Source organism: Spea bombifrons, chromosome 4 (genome assembly GCF_027358695.1).
Source record: "Spea bombifrons isolate aSpeBom1 chromosome 4, aSpeBom1.2.pri, whole genome shotgun sequence".
Lineage (NCBI taxonomy): Eukaryota > Metazoa > Chordata > Amphibia > Anura > Pelobatidae > Spea > Spea bombifrons.
Genome location: NC_071090.1, coordinates 77041837 through 77062237, shown reverse-complemented (window position 1 = coordinate 77062237; position 20401 = coordinate 77041837). Strand labels below are relative to the sequence as shown.

General features: G+C 40.3%; 2 protein-coding genes across 2 annotated transcripts; both read left to right on the top strand.

Moving 5' to 3' along the window:
* The first annotated feature begins 9398 nt into the window (after window positions 1-9398).
* Window positions 9399-10622, top strand: LOC128491427 (beta-1,3-galactosyl-O-glycosyl-glycoprotein beta-1,6-N-acetylglucosaminyltransferase 3-like). The gene has a single exon (XM_053463751.1). It carries the CDS (start codon window positions 9399-9401, stop codon window positions 10620-10622), a length of 1224 nt encoding a protein of 407 aa, XP_053319726.1.
* A 4082-nt stretch (window positions 10623-14704) lies between these two features.
* Window positions 14705-16207, top strand: LOC128492521 (beta-1,3-galactosyl-O-glycosyl-glycoprotein beta-1,6-N-acetylglucosaminyltransferase 3-like). The gene has a single exon (XM_053465101.1). The coding sequence runs from the start codon at window positions 14726-14728 to the stop codon at window positions 16097-16099; it is 1374 nt and encodes a 457-aa protein (XP_053321076.1). The 5' UTR covers window positions 14705-14725; the 3' UTR covers window positions 16100-16207.
* Window positions 16208-20401: the final 4194 nt, after the last annotated feature.

The following is a 20401-nucleotide window of genomic DNA, read 5'->3' as shown; positions in this document are numbered from 1 at the left end:
AAGAGGCCAGTCTATTTGCCAACACTTTAGCATATCGTTTTACATGTATTTAAGAGAGACATTGGCCTAAAGTTTGTACAGTGGTAGGGTGGTTTGCATGGTTTTGGCAGCGAGACTATCTTTGCTTGTAGCATATCTTCTGGAAATGTGAATTCTAGGAAACATACCGTACGTGAGATATGGTATAAAGTGTTGTTTAAATAATTTGTAATACATGTTTGTCATGGCCCTTTGTGTGTTTTTAGGGATTTAATCGCGTGGAAATTTTATTCTGATGTAATAGGGTTTACACCTATTAGAGTCTTGAACCTAAAGTTGGTGTAGGTTTATTTACTCTAGAAAGGTGTTAATGTTGTTAGCAGAAGGCTGAAATGTTTTCTTGTCTGATAAAATTTTATAGTAAATTATATGCACAGAAAATACAGAAAAGCACACCATAAAAATAATTTGCATTCAGATTCTGGGGTGCGGCTGAAATGAACAACATGTACACACAACAAAACGAGATCAGCGCACACTAGCAAATACTATTTAAAAGCACCTATCCTAGGCACCTATCTAGGCATAAATATTGGGGATTCAGTCACATATATTGCTAAGCCCGCCACTATGTCAAAGTACCCCAATTTTGGCGAGTCCTATCTATTTTTACAGGGCTCTATTGCTTACCAAGGAGCATAAACCTCCGCCATTTTCTCTCCTCCTCCCACCTCACCACCTGCCCCCTCGACCCTGTACTGTGACATCTTTTTACCCCTTTCTGACGTCCTTACCCCAACCCTCTACAATCTGGTTTCCGTCCACAGCATTCCAACAAAACTGCACTCACTAAAATTACTAACGACTTTCTCATTGCTAAAACAAATGGCCATTTTAATACTTATACTCTTAGACCTCTCTGCAGCCTTTGACACAGTCGACCAACCTCTTCTACAAAACCTTCATGCATATGGCATCTGTTTCCTGGTTCAAATCATACCTCTTTGACCGTACTTCTAGTGTCTCCTAAACTGCATCTTGTTCCTCTTCCCTACAATTAACTGTTGGTGTTCCTCAGTGCTCAGTTTTTGGTCCTTTAACCTTCTCCATCTACACCTCTTCACTTGCACAACTGGTATCTTTCTTTGGTTTCCAATACTACCTATACGCAGATGACACCCTAATCTATTTGTCCTCTCCAGACCTTTCACTCTCTCTTCTAATTTACCTCACCAACTGTCTTTCTGGGATTTTATCATGGATGGATGGTTGCATTATCTGATGCTTATGATAATTGGTATCCGCCCATCAATACTTATCCACTCCCTTGTGAGATCCCATCTGGATTATTGCAACTCCCTACTTACTGATCTCCGCCTCTTCCGCCATTCACCGCTCCAATCTTTCCTCAGCACTGCAGCTAGATTAATCTTTCTCTGTCACCGTTCCTCATCTGCTGTGCCTCTTTGCCAATTACTCCACTGGCTCCCCATACCCTTCAGACTCAAATTCAGACTCCTTTTTCAAAACCATTTGGCCCATCCAGTCTGCCCAACATCTGAATACTTTCATTAGTCCTTGTCCTTATCTTATATCTTGCTTAGCTTAATGCCTATCCCATGCTTGCTTAAGCGCCTTCACTGTATTAACATTTACCACTTTGGCTGGAAGGCTATTCCATGCATACACTACCCTTTCATTAAAGTAATATTTCCTTATATCCCAGCACACCGTGTCTTAACGGTGCGCAGTGCCTTTTAATGCAGTCTGTAGTGTAAACAGGTTGGTTGGGGAGATCAAAGGTCCCCCTTGTAACTGGCACATTGTGCAGCAGCACACCAGGATGGACGATCTGCTCCTGGGTTTTGTGGCAGAGGTACTGACGTCCCCTGGAGCTTCCGCCGTAGGCCTAGTCAGCCAGGATAAGTGAAGATCGTTTTGCCATGAGTAATCCTCTATATTAGACAGTTTGTCATGTAAAAAATATCTACTGCCTCCAAAACTCAGTCATGCAGACTATTGTACGTTGGCCTCCCCTGCCTCTGAGAATTTTTCTGTGTTTTTTTTATCAACATTCTTGCGTTTGGTAAGATTGTGTTTATGTAGGTACGTGCGACTGCAGAGTAATCCACCAAAATGTATTCAGCTGACTCTCCATCTTACAGAAATACCTCACATGCACAGGTTTTTATGGTCACAGATCAGAATATGCCCACTACCTGTTGAAAACATTTAACATTTTTGTAGTCAATTTATCTGAGCCAAAAATCAATGAATAACATCATGGTATTTTAAAAGAAATAACAGACACCAACATGCTACCACCATGCACTCATATATACACTATACGCTAATAGACAGCTCTAACGCCATATCCTGAGGAATAGAGCATACAGTATTGTGACACATACACAAGCACACACTCTAAAACCATTTAGTAACACACTAATGCCATAGGATAACATGCAAGCTCTAACACCATACACTGATACACATAAACACCACACATTTACACATACACGCACACACTCTCCAACACCTTTGCATGGCCAGCTGAGCCTTGGAGCTGAATGAACTGCTAGAGATGGCCCTTTATCGTGCATTAAAAAATCACAACCCCTCCTGCAAACACTCCTACCAAATCTTTAGTAGGTAAAGCCAATTATGTAATATCTCCCTGTTAAACTGCTGATAGCGGCAGCCTTTGTGGTGGTGGTGGGGGTTTGGTGGAAAGCAGATAACAGCAGGATATCAGTATAGGAAATGGACTTCAATGGTTGTTCCATGTTAACACACAGATCAGGTTCCCAGAGGCAAAGGTTTAAACTAAATACCATATACTTATCTGGCTGAAAAACAAGGAAGTCTTTAATTTTAATAAATTATTCTGATGCTAAAAGTCTTAATGGATATAGTTCCCTCTACAAGATAGATACAACTGCATTGTACACCCATCTTTGTAAATATACTACTGTACAAATAATTCAAATACTGTAAACGTACACATTAGAGCCGAGTAACAATTGGACATTTTCTCCTGTTCAACAAATTTAACTCTTTACGGATATTACATTTTGATTCCATTCCTGTCCTCCATATGCATTCCACAAAAATAAAAACCAATGCCAAATTTATGCCACCACCAGTAACAGCACAGGTTTTATTTCTGGGATGGGATTAGTGTGTTACTGCTAGGTGTGCATTCCCCTTCTTCACCTTCCCCTTCCTCCAGAACAACATACTCTTTGGTAATTATGTATGAATTCACCTTGATGAATGTTGGCTTCTCGTCTCTGTAGACTACAGTCACTAACAATGTCGACTGCCACATGGAAGACCATGCAGAAGAAGCTTGTTGGCTGGTAGCTTGGGCTCTCTACAGCGGTGCCGACCACACAGATTGTTTAGCTTGCTGTTACCCAAGTTGTCACGTCAATTTGTGTAGTGCAGGATATGTACATGAGAGGGCTTAATTTGATTGTATAGGCATGTGGTGGGACCTCTGAGTCTAGCTTCAAACTAAACTGGCTGAGTAATCTACCGTATTCCTGTATCTCCTCATAGGTAGTGGATTATTTTGATATGTTATGTGACCAGTAGCAGTCAGGAGACCATTTCTTCCAGGGTCCTATCCAAAACACACAATAACAAAACACACATGCGGCTGCCCGATGCTTCCACCGGGACCTCCATCACGGAGTGCCGCTGTGACATGACCTTCCGGTGCTCGGTCATAGACACACCGACTGGGTGCTGGGTAGCAGCAGAGGTTGTCTACGCACATCGCTCAGACGTTCACCAGCTGCCCCCACTAGACACCGGGGAGCCTGAAGCATTGGGGACTAGTCTGGGGATGCATTGGTAAGTCTGGGGGGGGCAGAGTGGCATAAAAGGGAGGCAGAGTTGCATATAGGGGGATAAAGCATATCTGGGGCAAAGTGGCATATAGGGGGTATAAGACATATCTGGGGGCAGAGTGGCATATAGGGGGGTATAAGGCATATCTGGGGACAGAGTGGCATATCTGGGGGACAGAGTGGCAAGTGAGGTCCTGGAAGCTGGAGATCAACCTTTTGATAAAGTGGATTGTGCTCTGACTATATTATACTATTGTGTGCTCTCTGTTTCTTTTCTCTTTTATACTAAGATATATCATATCAAGAAACTACCCATTTTTAGACCACATATACAGGTTGTGTATAAATATTTTTTATTATCAGTGGATGTATGCTAACCGCACTTAATATTTGTTTTGCACTATTTTTTGTGGTACTCACATTTGTATGTGGATGGGAAACCACATAATTAAGGTGCTGCTGGCATAGAAGGGAGAGCACAGGAACAGTCACTTTTTTATGTGTGTGTGTGTTTGTAAGTTTGTGTGTGTGTGCAGGTATATGTAAGAGCAGTATAGGTATTTGTAAGCTGGTGTGTAAGGGCAGTGTATGTGTATATGTGTGTGAAAGGGCAGTGTATGTGTATATGTGTGTGTGTGTGTGTAAGGGAAGTGTTTATGCGTGTGTAAGGGCAGTGTATGTATATGTGTATATGTGTGTGAAAGGGCAGTGTATGTGTGTTTATAAGCAGGTGTGTGTGTATGGGCAGTCGTGTGTAAAGGCAGTGTGTAAGGGTCCTGGAAGGGAGGATAACATTAGCCTTTTTTTTTTTTTTAATTAAGGAAAGAATCTGTGCTGATGTGGACTACTCTTCCAGTGATACCAAAATCAGCCAGCATTATGATGGACACCTGGCTGGCTGAGAATCATGTAATTGTAATTCACAGCTAGCATCTGCAGTTTTACTGTTGATTGCTCTTCCCATGATGCTCAGCCAGCATCATGGAAGCAGTATGTCTGGCTGAGCCTCATGTGAACTGTAGTTAACAGCAGATGATGTAACAGGTGTTAGTTGTGAATTACAACTCCCATGATGCCTAGTCAAGGTGGACACCTGGCTGTCTGAGCATCACAGGAATTGTAATTCACAACATCTGCAGCTTTATCTACTGTTAACTTCACTTCCTTGATGCTCAGTCCCATTTTTTAATAAGATATGCATGAGTGCTATACTGTATTGGCCCGAATATAGGCCGCACCCCCCCCCCACACTTTAGGTCTTTAAAGTTGGGGTGTGGACTATATTCGGGGTTTAGAACAGGGGTGCGCAATTCTTATCGCCCAACGCCTGGGGCATGCAGTTCCAGATGCCTGGCTGGTGTTTTTTGTTCTGCAGGGGACCTGGATCCTCCTCTCCGGCAGCCATGGACGTCTGCGCAATGCGCGTAGACAACCTCCGCTGCCAGCACTTCAGCTGGGGGCTTCTATGGTGAGAACTTCCGGTGCTCCACCATAGAAGCCTGGCGGAAGTGCTTGCAGCGGAGGTTGTCTATGTGAATCGCGCCGATGTTCACCGGTTGCGGCGATGGGCATAGACAACCTCCACTTCCGGGACTTCCGCCGGTGCTTCTCCATCATAGAAGCCCCGAGAAAGTGCCGGCAGCGGAGGTTGTCTGAGCACATCACACAGACATCCAGCCAGCACCACTAGACACCAGGGAGTCTGGGAGTGCATTGGTAAGTGGGAGGGAGTGGCATATCAGGAGGGCAGAGTGGCACTTTTAGGGGGCATAAAGCATATCTGGGCAGGCAAGTGGGCATTTCTTGTGGGCATAAGGCATATCTGGGGGCAGAGTGGCATATCAGGGGTTATAAAGCATTACAGGGGGGCAGAGGGGAATATCTATAAGTAAGGTACATTATGAATTAAGGGGGGACCTTAAAATGGCTATTGGTTTTCCGTCTGTATATAATGCTGACAAACTGTATAATAGTTACCAAAAATTTTAAAATACATGTATTCCTGTTCTATAGATAAAATACTGTTTTACCATTTCACTAGTGTGCATTTTTTCTTTTAAAATATTTTTTTCTTTAAAACAGCACCAAACTTTAAGGGTGCGGCCTATATTCGGGTGCGGCCTAAATTCGAGCCAATACGGTACTTTGCGATGAATGTACATCTAAATCCATTTTACTTCTATGTTATTCACTGCAGATTATTCCTCTGATAATATTTTTTTTCAAGATATTGTTTTGCCCACAAAATATTTTTTATTAAATCTGGTTATCAGAAAGGATCAGTCCAAACAAAAACCTCATCTTAATTGAAATTTGCTTCTGAATACCTCATCTTAATTGAAATTTGCTTCTGAATATCATTTTTTTTATGTCTAAGCTTTAACCTATCTCTGCCTTGTTCCTCAACCCATAATAAAGCTTTCAGTGACTGGATCCTCTCTGTTGTAGGCAGACTTGTGTTTGCCTTTCAACTGTCCTCGGTTTTTCCTGACTTTGGCACTCTATTCTGTCTTTTGAGGACAGAGGTAGAGTTTGGTGGGACACTGGGATTGTGGTCCCGATTTCTCTGGTGTGTGTGGGACACCAGAGAATACATACTGCACATGTGCAGAATTGTGTGCATGCACAGTAGCACTGCCAGTTTGGGTGACACGATTCCTCCTAAGCCCCTTTGCATTCTGATTCACCGGGGGTAGAAGTTGGGAGATATGCTTGTTTCTTCCTGCTACTAAGGGTAGGTGGGGTGAGGCAATATATGATAGACTAAGATAATTAAAATGAAAAAGAAAAAAAAACATATAAAAGATGCCATTTTGGATTTGGCAATTCCCCCTCCCCTCAAATTAGTGGGAAGGATCTACAAAGAAAATCATTCACACACTGTGCGTTGGGATTCATTTTAAATGGGAAGTCCTATGGAAAGAAAATCAACTTTAGCATAAAATACAACGGTATTGTCACGCACAGCGTAGTAGAGGAGACGCTGGTGCAGGGTAGGCCAGTGTTTCTCCACAGGAGGAAGCCCGCTGTTCTCAGAAGAATTCTTCACCATCCACCCCCTGGTTGCGCCTTTTGGATTTGAGTGACCTTCAGACTTTGTGATGATCTTCCAAGAACGGGGACAAGCTAAGGGGTTGCACACAGGTAGCACTTAGTCTAGGAGGCAGAAACCAGGGAAGTTGTATAACAAGCCGAGATCAGGAAGCCGGAGTTCAGAAAAGTTGTGTCACGAGCCAAGGTCAAGGAAGCAGAGTTCAGAATAATCGTGTCACAAGCTGAGGTTAGGGAGATGGATTTCAGGGTAATCAGAATCAAGCCGTGTCCTACACAGGAGAGATTAGTATAGGAGTAAGTAGGGAAAAGGGGACCAAATCCAAATTTGACACCAACATTCAAACAGCGGAGTCACGTCCCTCCGTTCGCTTCTCTCCGTCACGGCCATTTTATGTGTGGCATAACTACGTGTGAGGACACAGCTGGCCACAATAGTCAAAAGGAAGTTGGAGGGGGCTGCCAGAGGGCAAGGGACTTGGTGCTGGTAGGACATCTCCCCTGGCGGCGCAGCAGACAGGCCGGTGTGCATGGAGCCAGTAGGAGGTCTCCCTCGGCAGTGCAGCGGTGGGTAGGTAACAGGTATATACAGTAATGAAGAAGCTTTTCTTGTGTTACCTCTTTTTTGGTTCAAACATGGAGGCTGCCATTGTTGTCAGTCATGATATTTTGGGTGACTTTCCAAGCAAAATCATCGCACTAAGCTGATTCTTTATGGCAGTGCTATGAAGTCCATTTCTATGTAGACTTTTATTAATCAGAGATTTTACCAATCATTATCTCAGCCCAAGTATCCCCACACACACTTTTGTGGGTGGGGTTGGAGTTCCTTGTTGGTCCACAGTGTTTGGCAAAGCTGCAGCTTGTCCTGTGCAGCTTTGTTAGAGCATAGACCTGCACTTCCGTGGCTCATTTAAGTGGGCTATGATCTGCCTTGAACCAACTGCACACCTATTGTTTCACCACTTAGCCATTGTAGAGTTTACTGCAAGCAGTAGCCTATGGTAACAAGTCAGGGTGTTTTTGTTTAGTAGAATAGGCTGAAGTCACTAGCTATGCTGGCCAACGGCTCCTTAGGATCTGCTCTGAATGCAAATGGCTTTGTTCAATTGCTTTGTTGCTGAAGAGTCATTTCTCAAACTCAAAGGAGTGACCCCTCGCCCTCTTACTTAGGACACTCCCTCGGGTGTTTATTTTTCAAGCTTTAAGCCGTCTGAGACAGTAGTACTTTGCCTGTTCAATGAGCCAGTTATCTGAGTTTAGAATGCTTCCAGTGTGTTGATTGTAACTGACCACAGGTAACTCCTTTATTCTCTGATTCTGGCTTGTCTATTTCTATGGCCAGGAGGCCAGACAAACCTCAGGGCTCAACCTGAGGGTGATATAGCTGTTATTGGTTAAGATCCGTATCAATAGTTATGCATACCTTCATAGAACATCCGGTCCCTGTTTGTTTCACACTGCTAGAACACATAGAAATGGCAAATATGCAACTACCTCCAACCATTAAATTATCCTAAAAGTAGAACTGCTAAAAAAAGGAAAGAAAATGGCACAATTGTTAATCTGATACAAGTAAAAAAAACATTGGAGCTCTCCTTTAAGAAAGAGAAAGGGTTTTGCTAGTTTCACACAAAGCATCTGAAGTGCTTAAAAATAATAACTATCTTAACCAAAAACCTACATGGAAAACCTACACATTGGTGTATAAAAATAATCGCTGCTCTGCAAACATGCATTTTTTTATAGTTAAACGAAATTAAAAGAACCATCTGGTCACTTTAAACTTGTGTGTCACCCTGGCCTTTCAACATTATAGCCATTTATAATATGAACAATGATTCAAGGGTGACAAGTTAAACTGGTGTATTGTAACTCATGATGTTGACTTCACCCGCAGTCAGATGAACCTGCCCAGATATTCAATTACCAGTGCATTCATCCATGCAACTTCTTGATGCTTCTGATGTTTTTTAAAGACCCGTTAACAGTTTGAAGCAAACATTAAATTATATAACAGTAAAATATTCTGGAAAACTATCAGGAAATTATTAAATTAATAATCCTTTGAGTACTTAAAGCTAAACTTTGACAATGTGCCAAATACATCCATTCAATAGTACAATGACCTGTCAATTAACCATTGTTTAATACATGGTCATAAGCCTTTATAAATGTTTTTCATTTGTTCTCTTTTTGTCGCTCAATAGACAAGCAGTGAGAGTTGTCAAAACGTTGATTGGACAACCTTAGATATTTTCAATTAGCACTGGAAAAACGTGAAAATTTTACATTACCCGTTTGCAAGACAGAAGAATTTTGGAAGCAAGAAGCATTTTACATTAATACATCAAGTTTTGCACAGTGAGAAACATCTTGGGATATTTTTTTTTTTTTTTTTAATAAATGCATTTTTGCAACAGATATAGGAAGAATATTTTGTATCTTCTGCCTCTTTCATTTTTTACCATTCTGTTCTTTTACTACTTTGCAAAAGGTTTTTACCTTGGAATGTCTGTGGAGTTTGAAGACCACCCCAGAAGCAAATATTTGCAAAGGAAACTGTTGAAGTCTAGCTTAATTCGCACTCCAGTGAACATCAACTGTTCAAAGGTGGTCGAAGGAGACTCAGTAGCTGTTACTCTGGCACATATGTACAATCTAAACATTAAAAGCAAAAGGGTTCAATTAACTGAACGTGATTATATGAATTTCACCGAAGACTGCGAAAACTACAAAGTAAAGAGAAATTTTCTATCATTTGTGATGAGTAAAGAAGAGGAAGACTATCCTATTGCTTACTCTATAGTGATACAGGACAACATTGAAATGTTTGAAAGGCTATTACGATCCATTTACACACCTCAGAACATTTATTGTGTTCATGTCGATGATAAAGCTCCAAATATATTTAAACAAGCAGTGAAGGCAATCACCAGCTGCTTCGGCAATGTGTTTATGGCTACTAAACTGGAGGATATGATTCATGCTTTGTGGTCAAGAGTGCAGGCAGATTTGAATTGTATGAAGGATCTTCTGGACAGTAACATCAAGTGGGTGTACCTACTAAATGCATGTGGGTCTGACTTCCCTATAAAGACTAATGCTGAGATTGTAAATACCCTTAAAGTTTTAAATGGAAAAAACAGCGTTGAATCCATAAGACCACCTGAAGACAAAATGTCAAGATGGTTTTTCCATTATGAAATAGGAACATCTGTTGTTAGGACCAATTATAAGAAAACCATACCCCCAATTAGTATTCCAATATTCTATGGTAGTGGTTACTTTGTTGTGACCAGACAATTTGTAAAGCACATTTTTGCCAGCACCCAAATCCATCATTTCCTTCACTGGGCGAAAGACACATACAGTCCAAATGAACATATCTGGGCAACACTGAATCGACTACCCGGGGTTCCAGGATCTCTTCCTCATAATTCAAAATATGACATTACAGATGCAATATCGATTGCAAGGTTAGTAAAGTGGGAGTTTTATGAAGGAGATGTCAACAAAGGTGCCCAATATCCTTCATGCAAGGGAACTCACCAACAAAACGTTTGTATTTTTGGATCTGGAGATTTGCATTGGTTGCTTCAACAGCAACATCTCCTGGCTGGTAAATTTGATCCCATGGTGGATAACATAGCAATTCAATGTTTGGAGGAAACTCTGAGGTATAAAACATTGTATGGAAATGTCATGTCGGTTTATGGTTATTCAGGTGCATAGTGGGACATTATTATTGTTGGGTTTTTGTCAACAAGAACTAAAACAAAATGTATTATTTTTTCGCATAAATTATATTTAATGCAGATCATAAGATATTATTGATACCCTGATTCAAGGCAACACTTTATATGTACTTTCCACAAAAATAGAGGATATGTATTTAATAAAGACAAGCCAATATGTAAGGTAACAGGGTATTAGTAACTACTAATCTGGGATAATACAGTTGTCCCTGGATAATTTGTTTTAAGCTAATAAAGCAGTTATCTTGCTACAACTAAGAAAATGGACAACCACAAACATGCACAAATAATTTAAAACAATTCTGAGTTCCTTTTTAAATTGTTCATAATTCAGTGTATTTTAAAGTCAGAAAATACATCAACATAAACAGTGCCTAATTATTTCTCTGTAAGAATTTGTTTTAATATATGTACTTTTCATTTGCAAAGCAGGTAAAAATTAACTTTTTAAATGTTAATGTGCTACTTTTGTAGTTTACAAATCCTAAATCACAGGTTTACTTCGATAAATAATTTGCTACGTGGTTTTATGCATGCTCTTCCTACATATAAATGGTTAAACGCTGCATGCTCAAACTTGCCAGATGTTTCTCTGCACCTTGCTAAACCATTGCAGTGAAGTGTGTGATTGATTTGTGTTTCTGTGCGCTGTGCTTTTCCGATAAGTGAAAACATTATAAGGAAGTGCCATTGTAAGCCCAGAGTGGACTACTGGGTCCCCAGTCATCTTCTTTGGTTACATTCAATAAAGGGATACACAACCCTTCTTTCCCCAGCCAAAAGGCCAATTGGGAGGCCAGGCTTTCCTGGTCCCCATCCAAAGAGAGAAACCATTAAAGTTTTCAAGGTGACATGGCGGACAATAGGGCAGCCTACCAAAAGCAAAGTCTTGCTCCTCTGGGCCATTTTCGGGGAGTGTCAGTATCTCCAACCATCTTCATTTTTAAAAAAAGTAATTGGCATAAATGAGCAACACAAAGTGCAATTAGTGACTTAAATGTTTAAATTAAAAAAAATGCCAATCAGGGAAATCAGGGAAAATGAAAAGGAGGGTCCAGTCATACAAGCAAAGCCCGAATGAGTGCATGGTGCACCCTCATTAAAACACACACTATTTAGGATGCATCCAGATAGGACTCTTTGAGGGCTTTAAAACAACTCCGCCGTCTTGCATCCTTAGTCCTAAACCCAATCAAGCAAGTGCACCCCCCCCTCTCACAGGGACCCTGTTTTTTTACCTATTTTTCATTTAGTGTACCCACAAAAATTATACATGTTTCCAAGAGAAGTATTGCTTTTTCAAAAACCATATTCATATATATTCAAGACAATTTTTATGAAAAAATAGATTTAAAAAAATGCTTTACAAAAACATGTTTTTTAACTTGCCCTAATTGTAAAACCACTCTGTATTCCTATGTATTATGCTTGTGAAAAGCTATGACAGAAACTATTCAACGTTAAACAAAGTAAATTTTACATTACATTCCTTAAAGATTTAAAGAAATAAAAATACCATTGTCTGCCATCTGGACAGGTGACACCTGTTATAAAAGCTGTTAAGAATGTGCTGGAAGAGGAAGTAAAGCAAATTATGATGAAAGTACAAATTGTGTGGTTTCATTCCTGTGCATAAATGCTTTTTCATTGTCATAATCCAAATAATATGTGCCCACGCCCAATATCTAGGGACTGAGAGATCTTGATACACCCTATATTTCAATGCCTCTTTCACACACTTTGATATGTCCTTGTTTCCTTCTTAGTCAATAAAAAAATCAGCTCATAGTTGGATTAAGGTTATAAAAATAGGAACTCCCTTAGCTTATGTAAGGCAGTACCATAAATACGCACATCGTTGTTAGAATCATAATAAATGGCAAGCATTAATTCTTTCACAAAAGAGTAGTAAAATATGTAGGAGGAATTATAAAAAATAGGTGCTTCCCAACAGATATTTTTATAGGTTTAATTTTGTGGGAATGTTTTATAAAAAAAATAATAATAACAAATAGATTCTGGAGGTATACTACATGAGTGACTGTCTAAAATCAAAGAATTTCTTTTTAAATGTAGTCAGGTTTAGAAGGTCAGGAGAGCAAGCTGGAAATATGTACAGTATCAGTTAATTGAATAGAAAGAATCAACAGCCTCCATGAAACTTATATAGAGAATGACTTGACAGCTTGACACAATTAATCACGTTTTAAGGGGTGATGTTTTGGGGCATTTGGCTACTTAGCCACAATATTTTATCTCACACTAAGATTTCTATGGATAATGCATAATTCAACGTGTAGGGAGACACTGAATAAATCACAGTGATTTTACTATACAGTACACCGATGAGCCATAACATTATGACCACCTGCCTAATATTGTGTAGGTCCCCATTTCCCCTGATTCATCAAGGCATTGACTCCACTAGACCTCTGTGTCATGACCACCCCCACATTGGCACTCACTGCGGAAGTTATTCCACCCAGAATACTACTACCAAAGGAGAGGCCCTCGGCAGCAGTACCCCAGGAAAGAGGCCAGGTAGAGGTAGATAACATAGGAACGGAGTTGGATCAACAAGGTACCGGACAAGCGCAGAGCAGGATCCAGAAAAGGAACTCAGCAGGACAGGGGTTAAATGCCAAACGAATAGTCGGTAGATTGTGTAGTCGGTACACAATATTGGGAAGTCATACAAGCCAGGTCCAGAGTGGGTAGTCAGACAAGCCGAACGGGTAACCGAATCAGAATGGGAAGCAGTACAAAACGGAATGCAAGCGAAGGGTCAAAATATCCGAGAATCAATACAGAATACTTCATACAGCAAAGACCACAACAGGGTATCTGGACTGAGCATTTCCGGACGCTTAAATCCGGCGCCAGACCTAACCCCGCCCCTTGGATCAACGTCACCGCTGCAGCTCCAGGCGACCACCAGCCTTAAAGTGCTAGGGCTACCTCATCATCCCCAGTCGGGCGCTGTCTTTGCCTCTTATTCTTTTAAAGATAGAAAGCAAATATGAACCAACACATGAACATCAAAATAGCTTTGAGGCTTGGGATTAAATAAATATGATGCTTTAGTATTGGATGGCACACAAGCTCACTTATAAAGGTAAAAGTGTATTTGATATACTGAAGCTGCCAATTCACTGAAAAACATATTTTATGCTAAAAAAAAGCAACTTTGTGACACCCTCATTTTTATGTTTGCTAATAAAGTGGCACTTTTCCTCTGCCAAAAGTTTATACTATTCAGGGCTCACATTTTAGGTCCTCAAAAGGTTAAAGTTATTAATAGGGAAAGTGCTAAAGTGGTTAGTACTATTAAGGGCACTTTTGACTGTTCAGGTTCCAAAGACATCTGAAATGTGTAGATGATAGTGGCCAAAGGGCAGTGGAATCAGCAAATTCATGTTAAAATATGATCACTTCCAGTTGGTTTTTCAGGGGGGTTCTAGACAATGATATTTTGGAATTTTAGTATTCAATAAACCATATTTAAAATATTGCTATTGATGACTTAATAATAACATTCTATTTATATTCATGATACATTTACAGAATAACAGTGAACAAGTAATACTAGTATCATAATGTTAACCAGGTACTAGTCAGAAGCAAACCAGTTTTGATTGAATTGTTTGAAAATGAATATTAGAATAGAAAAAGAATGCTAATAATTAGGAAGATATAGGTAACTATATTAGGAGGGAGGTTATCCAGGAACCAGTGGTTTAAACATTAGCATTGCCTTATCCAAGCAGCTAGGGCAGGTGCCAGAGCTCATGGGGAGGGGTAATAATCCGGGTTACAGGAACATCTTAGACAATGTTTGTTCATTACAGACATATCCATTAGTCAGCTTTCAATCCACGTTAACAAAAAAAAAAAACGTATTATGTGTGAAGTTACTTATTTCAACACCACAAGGAAGGATATTCCATTCAGCATTCTGCAAGTTAACGCAACTCACTGTTTATCTTTATTGTACAAGGACAGTTGCAATGACTTATCACGTTTAACAGGTATAACAAAACTGCCAAGATATAAATTCTGATTTACATTACTTCGGCAGAAATGCAAGGAATATTCTCAGCAGGTGAAAACATGCAGGTGTGTGACTTCAAGCGATCCAAGTGTCATCCACTGCAAAAGATCTTCTTCTGCTCAGTGCTGTTGCTCTCTGGTACCTTTTTGGTGAAATATATGTCAAATCCATTTTCCTTCAAAGACATTGAAACCAAGGTGGATGACGACAGGAGTAAAAACTGCAAGAGTGAACTTTATTCACACCTCAGCCTCAGATCTGATCAAGAAGGTGAGTTTAACTGTGCCGACATAATCAAAGGAGATCAAGATGCTATTGATAAAGGGAAAATATTTAATCTGGTTTCAAAGGCGAAAGCAGCACATTTTAGGGAAAGAAATTACTTAAACTTAACTGAAAACTGTAGCAAATTCAAGAAATTCCGAAAATATGTTTTATTTCCTACCAGTAGAGAGGAGGAAGATTTTCCCATTGCATATTCCATGGTGGTCCATGATAAGATTGACATGTTTGAACGTCTCCTGAGAGCGATTTATGCACCTCAGAACATTTATTGTGTCCATGTGGATGATAAATCTCCAGATATCTTTAAGGAGGCAGTAAGAGCCATCACCAATTGCTTTGACAATGTGTTTGTCGCTTCTAAACTGGAGAAAGTGGTCTACGCATCATGGTCCAGGGTGCAAGCAGATCTGAACTGCATGGAAGATCTTCTGAATTGTAAAGTTAAGTGGAAATATCTCTTAAACACATGTGGGGCTGACTTCCCATTAAAGACCAATGCTGAAATTGTAAAAACCCTCATGGTTTTAAATGGAAAAAACAGTATGGAATCTGAGGCACCGTCTACCTATAAACAGAGGCGCTGGCAGTTCCACCACAAAGTTGGAGACAGCATAGAGTTGACTGCCACCCGCAAGCCACCACCACCAATTGACACTCCAGTTTTTTCGGGAAATGCATACTTTGTGGCGTCCAGAGGATTTGTTAAGTACGTATTAGAAGAACCAGAAGCCCGAAAACTGATTGAGTGGAGCAAGGACACTTATAGTCCTGATGAACATTTGTGGGCTACTCTAAATAGAATGCCAGATGTGCCAGGATCATCTCCTCATAGTAATAAGTATCAGCTATCTGATATGAACGCTGTGGCTAGAATGGTTAAGTGGGAATATGTTGAGGGAGACATCAGAAAAGGAGCTGCATACCCCAAATGCACAGGTATTCATAGGAGAGCAGTCTGTGTTTATGGCTCGGGGGATCTCAACTGGCTACTCAAGCAACATCATCTTCTAGCTAACAAATTTGATCCTGATGTAGATGATGTTGCTATTACTTGCCTTGAAGAATATCTAAGAGACAAACAATTCACTAGAAAGAGTTGTGAGAGGAATTTATTGTGAGAATCATACTAACTTAACTTATTTTATACTATACTTTTAACTATATTATCATCTAAGATATGTAGTAGTTCAGGGAGGTTGGATATGTATTCTGCTCACCAAGGACAGAGCAAGTCAAAAGATTATTTAACTTCAATGGAGACAGAATGATTAAATGTGCACTGTAAGTCAAGATCTAAACCATCATGTTGTGCCAATATGATGTGAACAAATGTTTCTGAAATGTTTCTGAAATGTGCAGATCTACTTTCCCCCAGCAATCCAATGCACATCCCACTATTTCATTTCAGATATTTTGTTTCCAGAAAGCCATGCAAGGTTAATAAGTTACATATTTGTATCAGAGTTCTCCAAGAACCATAGGTTGTTATTGCATACTGCATTTGCTTGTCAGGTGCATCTTTTTATTTATATATACTAATACATTGCTTCGGTTCTCATTTGGAGCTAGACTTTTTTTTAATAAAAATAAAGGATAAAATAATAATAACAATAAAATATATTGTGCATCCGTTAATTTATGAATTCATTTTCAGATACTCAAATCTTTGCTCTGTGTCATCACAGATAAATACTGCATAGCCATATCATAGCCATATCATATGTTTAGACATATCATATTGAATTTCAAAGCAACATTAGCACTGAAAATATTGTTTGACATGTGTGTAAGTACCTGCTAGATGTGAAGAAGGCATAGGTTTTGAAAGTTGTTTACGTTTGTTTATGACGCTGTTTGAATAAATGTATTAAACATGTTCAGAGACTTTATTGTTTTATTTCTTTCTCATACTGGCTACCTGTAAAATAACATCAAACTTTAGGGGGGCGGCTTATAATCAGATGCAGCCTATCTTTAAATAAATTTCAAGATAAAAGAAAATATTTAACACAATGGTTCAAAAAGTCATATACAGTTGCAGTTTAATCCATTTGAGACAAAGACACTTCTGCTGCGTACAATGGAAAAAAACAAAAGTAATCATTACAAACAAAGTAAAATGTTTACTTTGCAAAAACATAACCCCATCTATATGGAAATGGTAGATAAACATCACCAGATACCGATAAGACATTTCTAATAAAAATGCCCACTGTGGGATACAATTTTTCATATGCTCTAATAAGCCCAGAATCTACTACAATGGCTCTTGAAATGGGACCACACACAATATGACCCTCCCTTTGTTCCTGTGAAAACACAGTACTCTTCTTTAGGTATTTGATCCAGGATTTGTCTCGGTCTAGGCTTGCTGTTCTAACTCATTAGCCACAGATTTCTTTGAGATTGTATACTGGTTTTGCTTGCATATGTTGGATCCAAGATGCTTAAAAGATTTATACCCAGATCCAGTTATCTCATCAGCTACCTCATTAGCCCACTATTTCACCCTGCCTTTCTTCTCAACTAAATGGCAGATCATATTGGTTTCCCATGTGTCTTGTCTGATCACAATTATTGGTCCAGCCTTTAGCCTAACTCTGTATGTGGCAGATTCACCCCAGGGAGAGAATGGTTAATGAGGTAAAATCCTACCTTATCTGTGCTACATACTAATCCTACCTTATCTGTGCTACATAATAATAGTGCCCATGTCCCAGCACACACCTGCATCCCAGCACACACCTGCATTACCTACCACCCAAGTTCACCTTACTACAACTTACTTGTTTTTGCACCAGGGATTCTATTGTCAGATGCTGTAACCTCTTTTAATCTGCCCATTTTTCCTGATGTAAAGACCATAATCAGTTTTAGATTCAGGATAGTCTTTTGCTTATCCCATTAAATTAATTTGAAAATAAAATGATTAATAGTAATACTTAATGTTAGAGAAGAGAAAACGTAAGCTTGCCACCAGGGCCCTCTATACCTAATGTAGTCTGTCAATTCTAGTCTTGTCATTCTCTTGAATGTATGTATTGTAAGAAGCACTTCATACGTTGTTGGTGGTATATAAATAAATAGAAAAAAACATAGAAAAAATGCAATGTCTCTTCTTCAAATGGAAATTTTTTTGTTGGACACTCAAATTACATATATCAAGCATTCGCTTAGTATATTTACAGGGCAGCCTTTAGAATCGGTTGGGAGCCTCCTACAGCTTCTCCTGCAGTGTGTTTTTCACTCAATATCAGTGCCATCTGTAGCGCTCTCCACTGTGACTAGCCACACTTTTTCTTCTCTGCTTCCCACTCTCCCATTACTGATCTAAAATATCAGCAGGGCTATGACACCAGATACAGGTGCTTCCAGCGCAGTCTAGAGAAAAAGCGCAGTTCCAAGCGCAGTCTAGCGAAAAAGCAGCGATCAGTGGGTGATACTGATCAGTGATCACAGGCAGAGACTTGCACGAGACCCAACTTCATGTAAGGGATGGTGGATGTTTACAAATTTGCCACCTTCCAATTCTTCATATATGACATTGAGCATTACTTGTTATCTCATAATAATAAAGTAAATGTGAGTTAAAATATGTGAGTTATGATAATAATAAAAAAAATTCTGTTTTGTTCTAGGTCAGGAGCAGCACTGGCAGGGGGATCCCTGGGGGCTGGCATCAGTGTGCTGAGGTTTAGCTAATTCGGATGGCACTAGCACAACTAGGCTGTGTATAACAGTTGAATTCGTAGCCCAACTACATGTTTGCAACCTGTCTGTAACGGGTTCACTAAGAAAGCTGTAGTAACTCCCAGAGATCACCCAGTATCCTCCTGTTGTCCCAGGAATAACTTCCAGCACCAGCCAGCATGCACACCTTGGAACGCTGCTATGTGTACCCAATAAGTAGACACAACTACCTTGAATTGAGTACAGCATGAATGAACAGTTTATTGTTGTAAAACATAGACTCATATAGCCACAGAACTTCATTAACATAAATTAACATTGATAAACAGGTATATGTAGGCAACCCAACATTTAATCTCCTGGCAGCAATCCTATTGATGGGATTAATTAAACAATGGAGTTTCTACCTGTGCTATCTTTGTTTGACAGCCAGGCTGGAGCCATCTCTGACTACCTTGGGGCCCTATATGGTCATTCTGTCACACTGCCATTATTAGCAAAATTACAATAGAAGATTAAACAATAAAACCTTTTTCTGAGATGGGTTAAGGGGCCCCCTGAAATCATAGGAAAGGGGAAAAAAGGGAGTTCTGCCACTCAGGAGAGCCCAAGCAGGGCCGGACTGGCCCACCGGGAAATTTCCCAGTGGGCCCGCAGATTCGGGGGCCCGGCGGCCGGCGGAGTTGCATGGGAAGGGGCGGGCTGGGCAGGGGGACAATTGCCGAAATCTAATCTAAACGGCCACTGCGCGCTGATGCGGCCGGCCGGCACTACTTTAATTCGGATCGGCTTGCCATATTAAATTAAAAAAAAAGAAAGTATTAAAGTAGTGCTGGCCAGCCGCATCAGCACCCAGCGGCCATGTGCGATGGCCGCCTAGTGATAGGAGCAGCGTGAGGGGTGAAAGCTCCGCCCCCTCGCACGGACCTTTCACCTCTCACGCTGCTCCCATCACTATGCGGCCATCAGATTGCTGGAAATGTAAATCTAAATGGCCGATGCGTGCTGATGCCGCAGGCCCGGAGCTACTTTAATACTTTATTTATTTATTTTTGATATGGCAAGCCTATCCGGCATTTTAAATAAATAAAAAAGGATTAAAGTAGCTCTGGCCGGCGGCATCAGCATGCATCGGCCGTTTAGATTTACATTTCCAGCAATCTGATGGCCGCCTAGTGATGATGAGACTGAGAGCAGGGTGAGGGGTGAAAGCTCCGCCCCCTCGCACTCAGCCTGCTGGAGCACCGGATGTCATGTCAATGACATCCAGTTAGCATAGAAAGCATCAGTCTGCAGCTACCAGAGGATGGAGGACAAGATGAAAAAGGCCCAAAGTGCAAGAAGTAGAAAGTCAGTAAACTAATTTACTTTTTGTACAAACTGTATAATTTTTTTGTATTTTTTAAAAACAAAAACAATCGGTATGTGTGTGTGTGTATGTAAGTGTGTCCGTGGGGGACAAACAACATAATGCTTTTTTAAATTATTATTTTTAAATGATTAAACAAAAAAAAGAAATCTCTGTGTCTGTATGTGTTCACAAGTTCAGCTCCCCAGTGTCACCTCTGTCCCCTTTCAGCCCCCCCATGTAATCTCTGTCCCCAATGAGCCCCTCCCAGTGTTAGCCCTGTCCCCATTCAGCTCCCCAGTGTCACCCCTGTCCCCATTCAGGAGGCAGAGTGCCCCACGTTATGCCACTCTGTCTCCAGAAATGCCTTTTAACCCATTGT

Excerpts from the sequence above, each read along its gene's own strand:
- LOC128491427 (XM_053463751.1), top strand. The coding sequence starts at position 9,399 with ATGTCTGTGGAGTTTGAAGACCACCCCAGAAGCAAATATTTGCAAAGG.
- LOC128492521 (XM_053465101.1), top strand. The coding sequence starts at position 14,726 with ATGCAAGGAATATTCTCAGCAGGTGAAAACATGCAGGTGTGTGACTTC.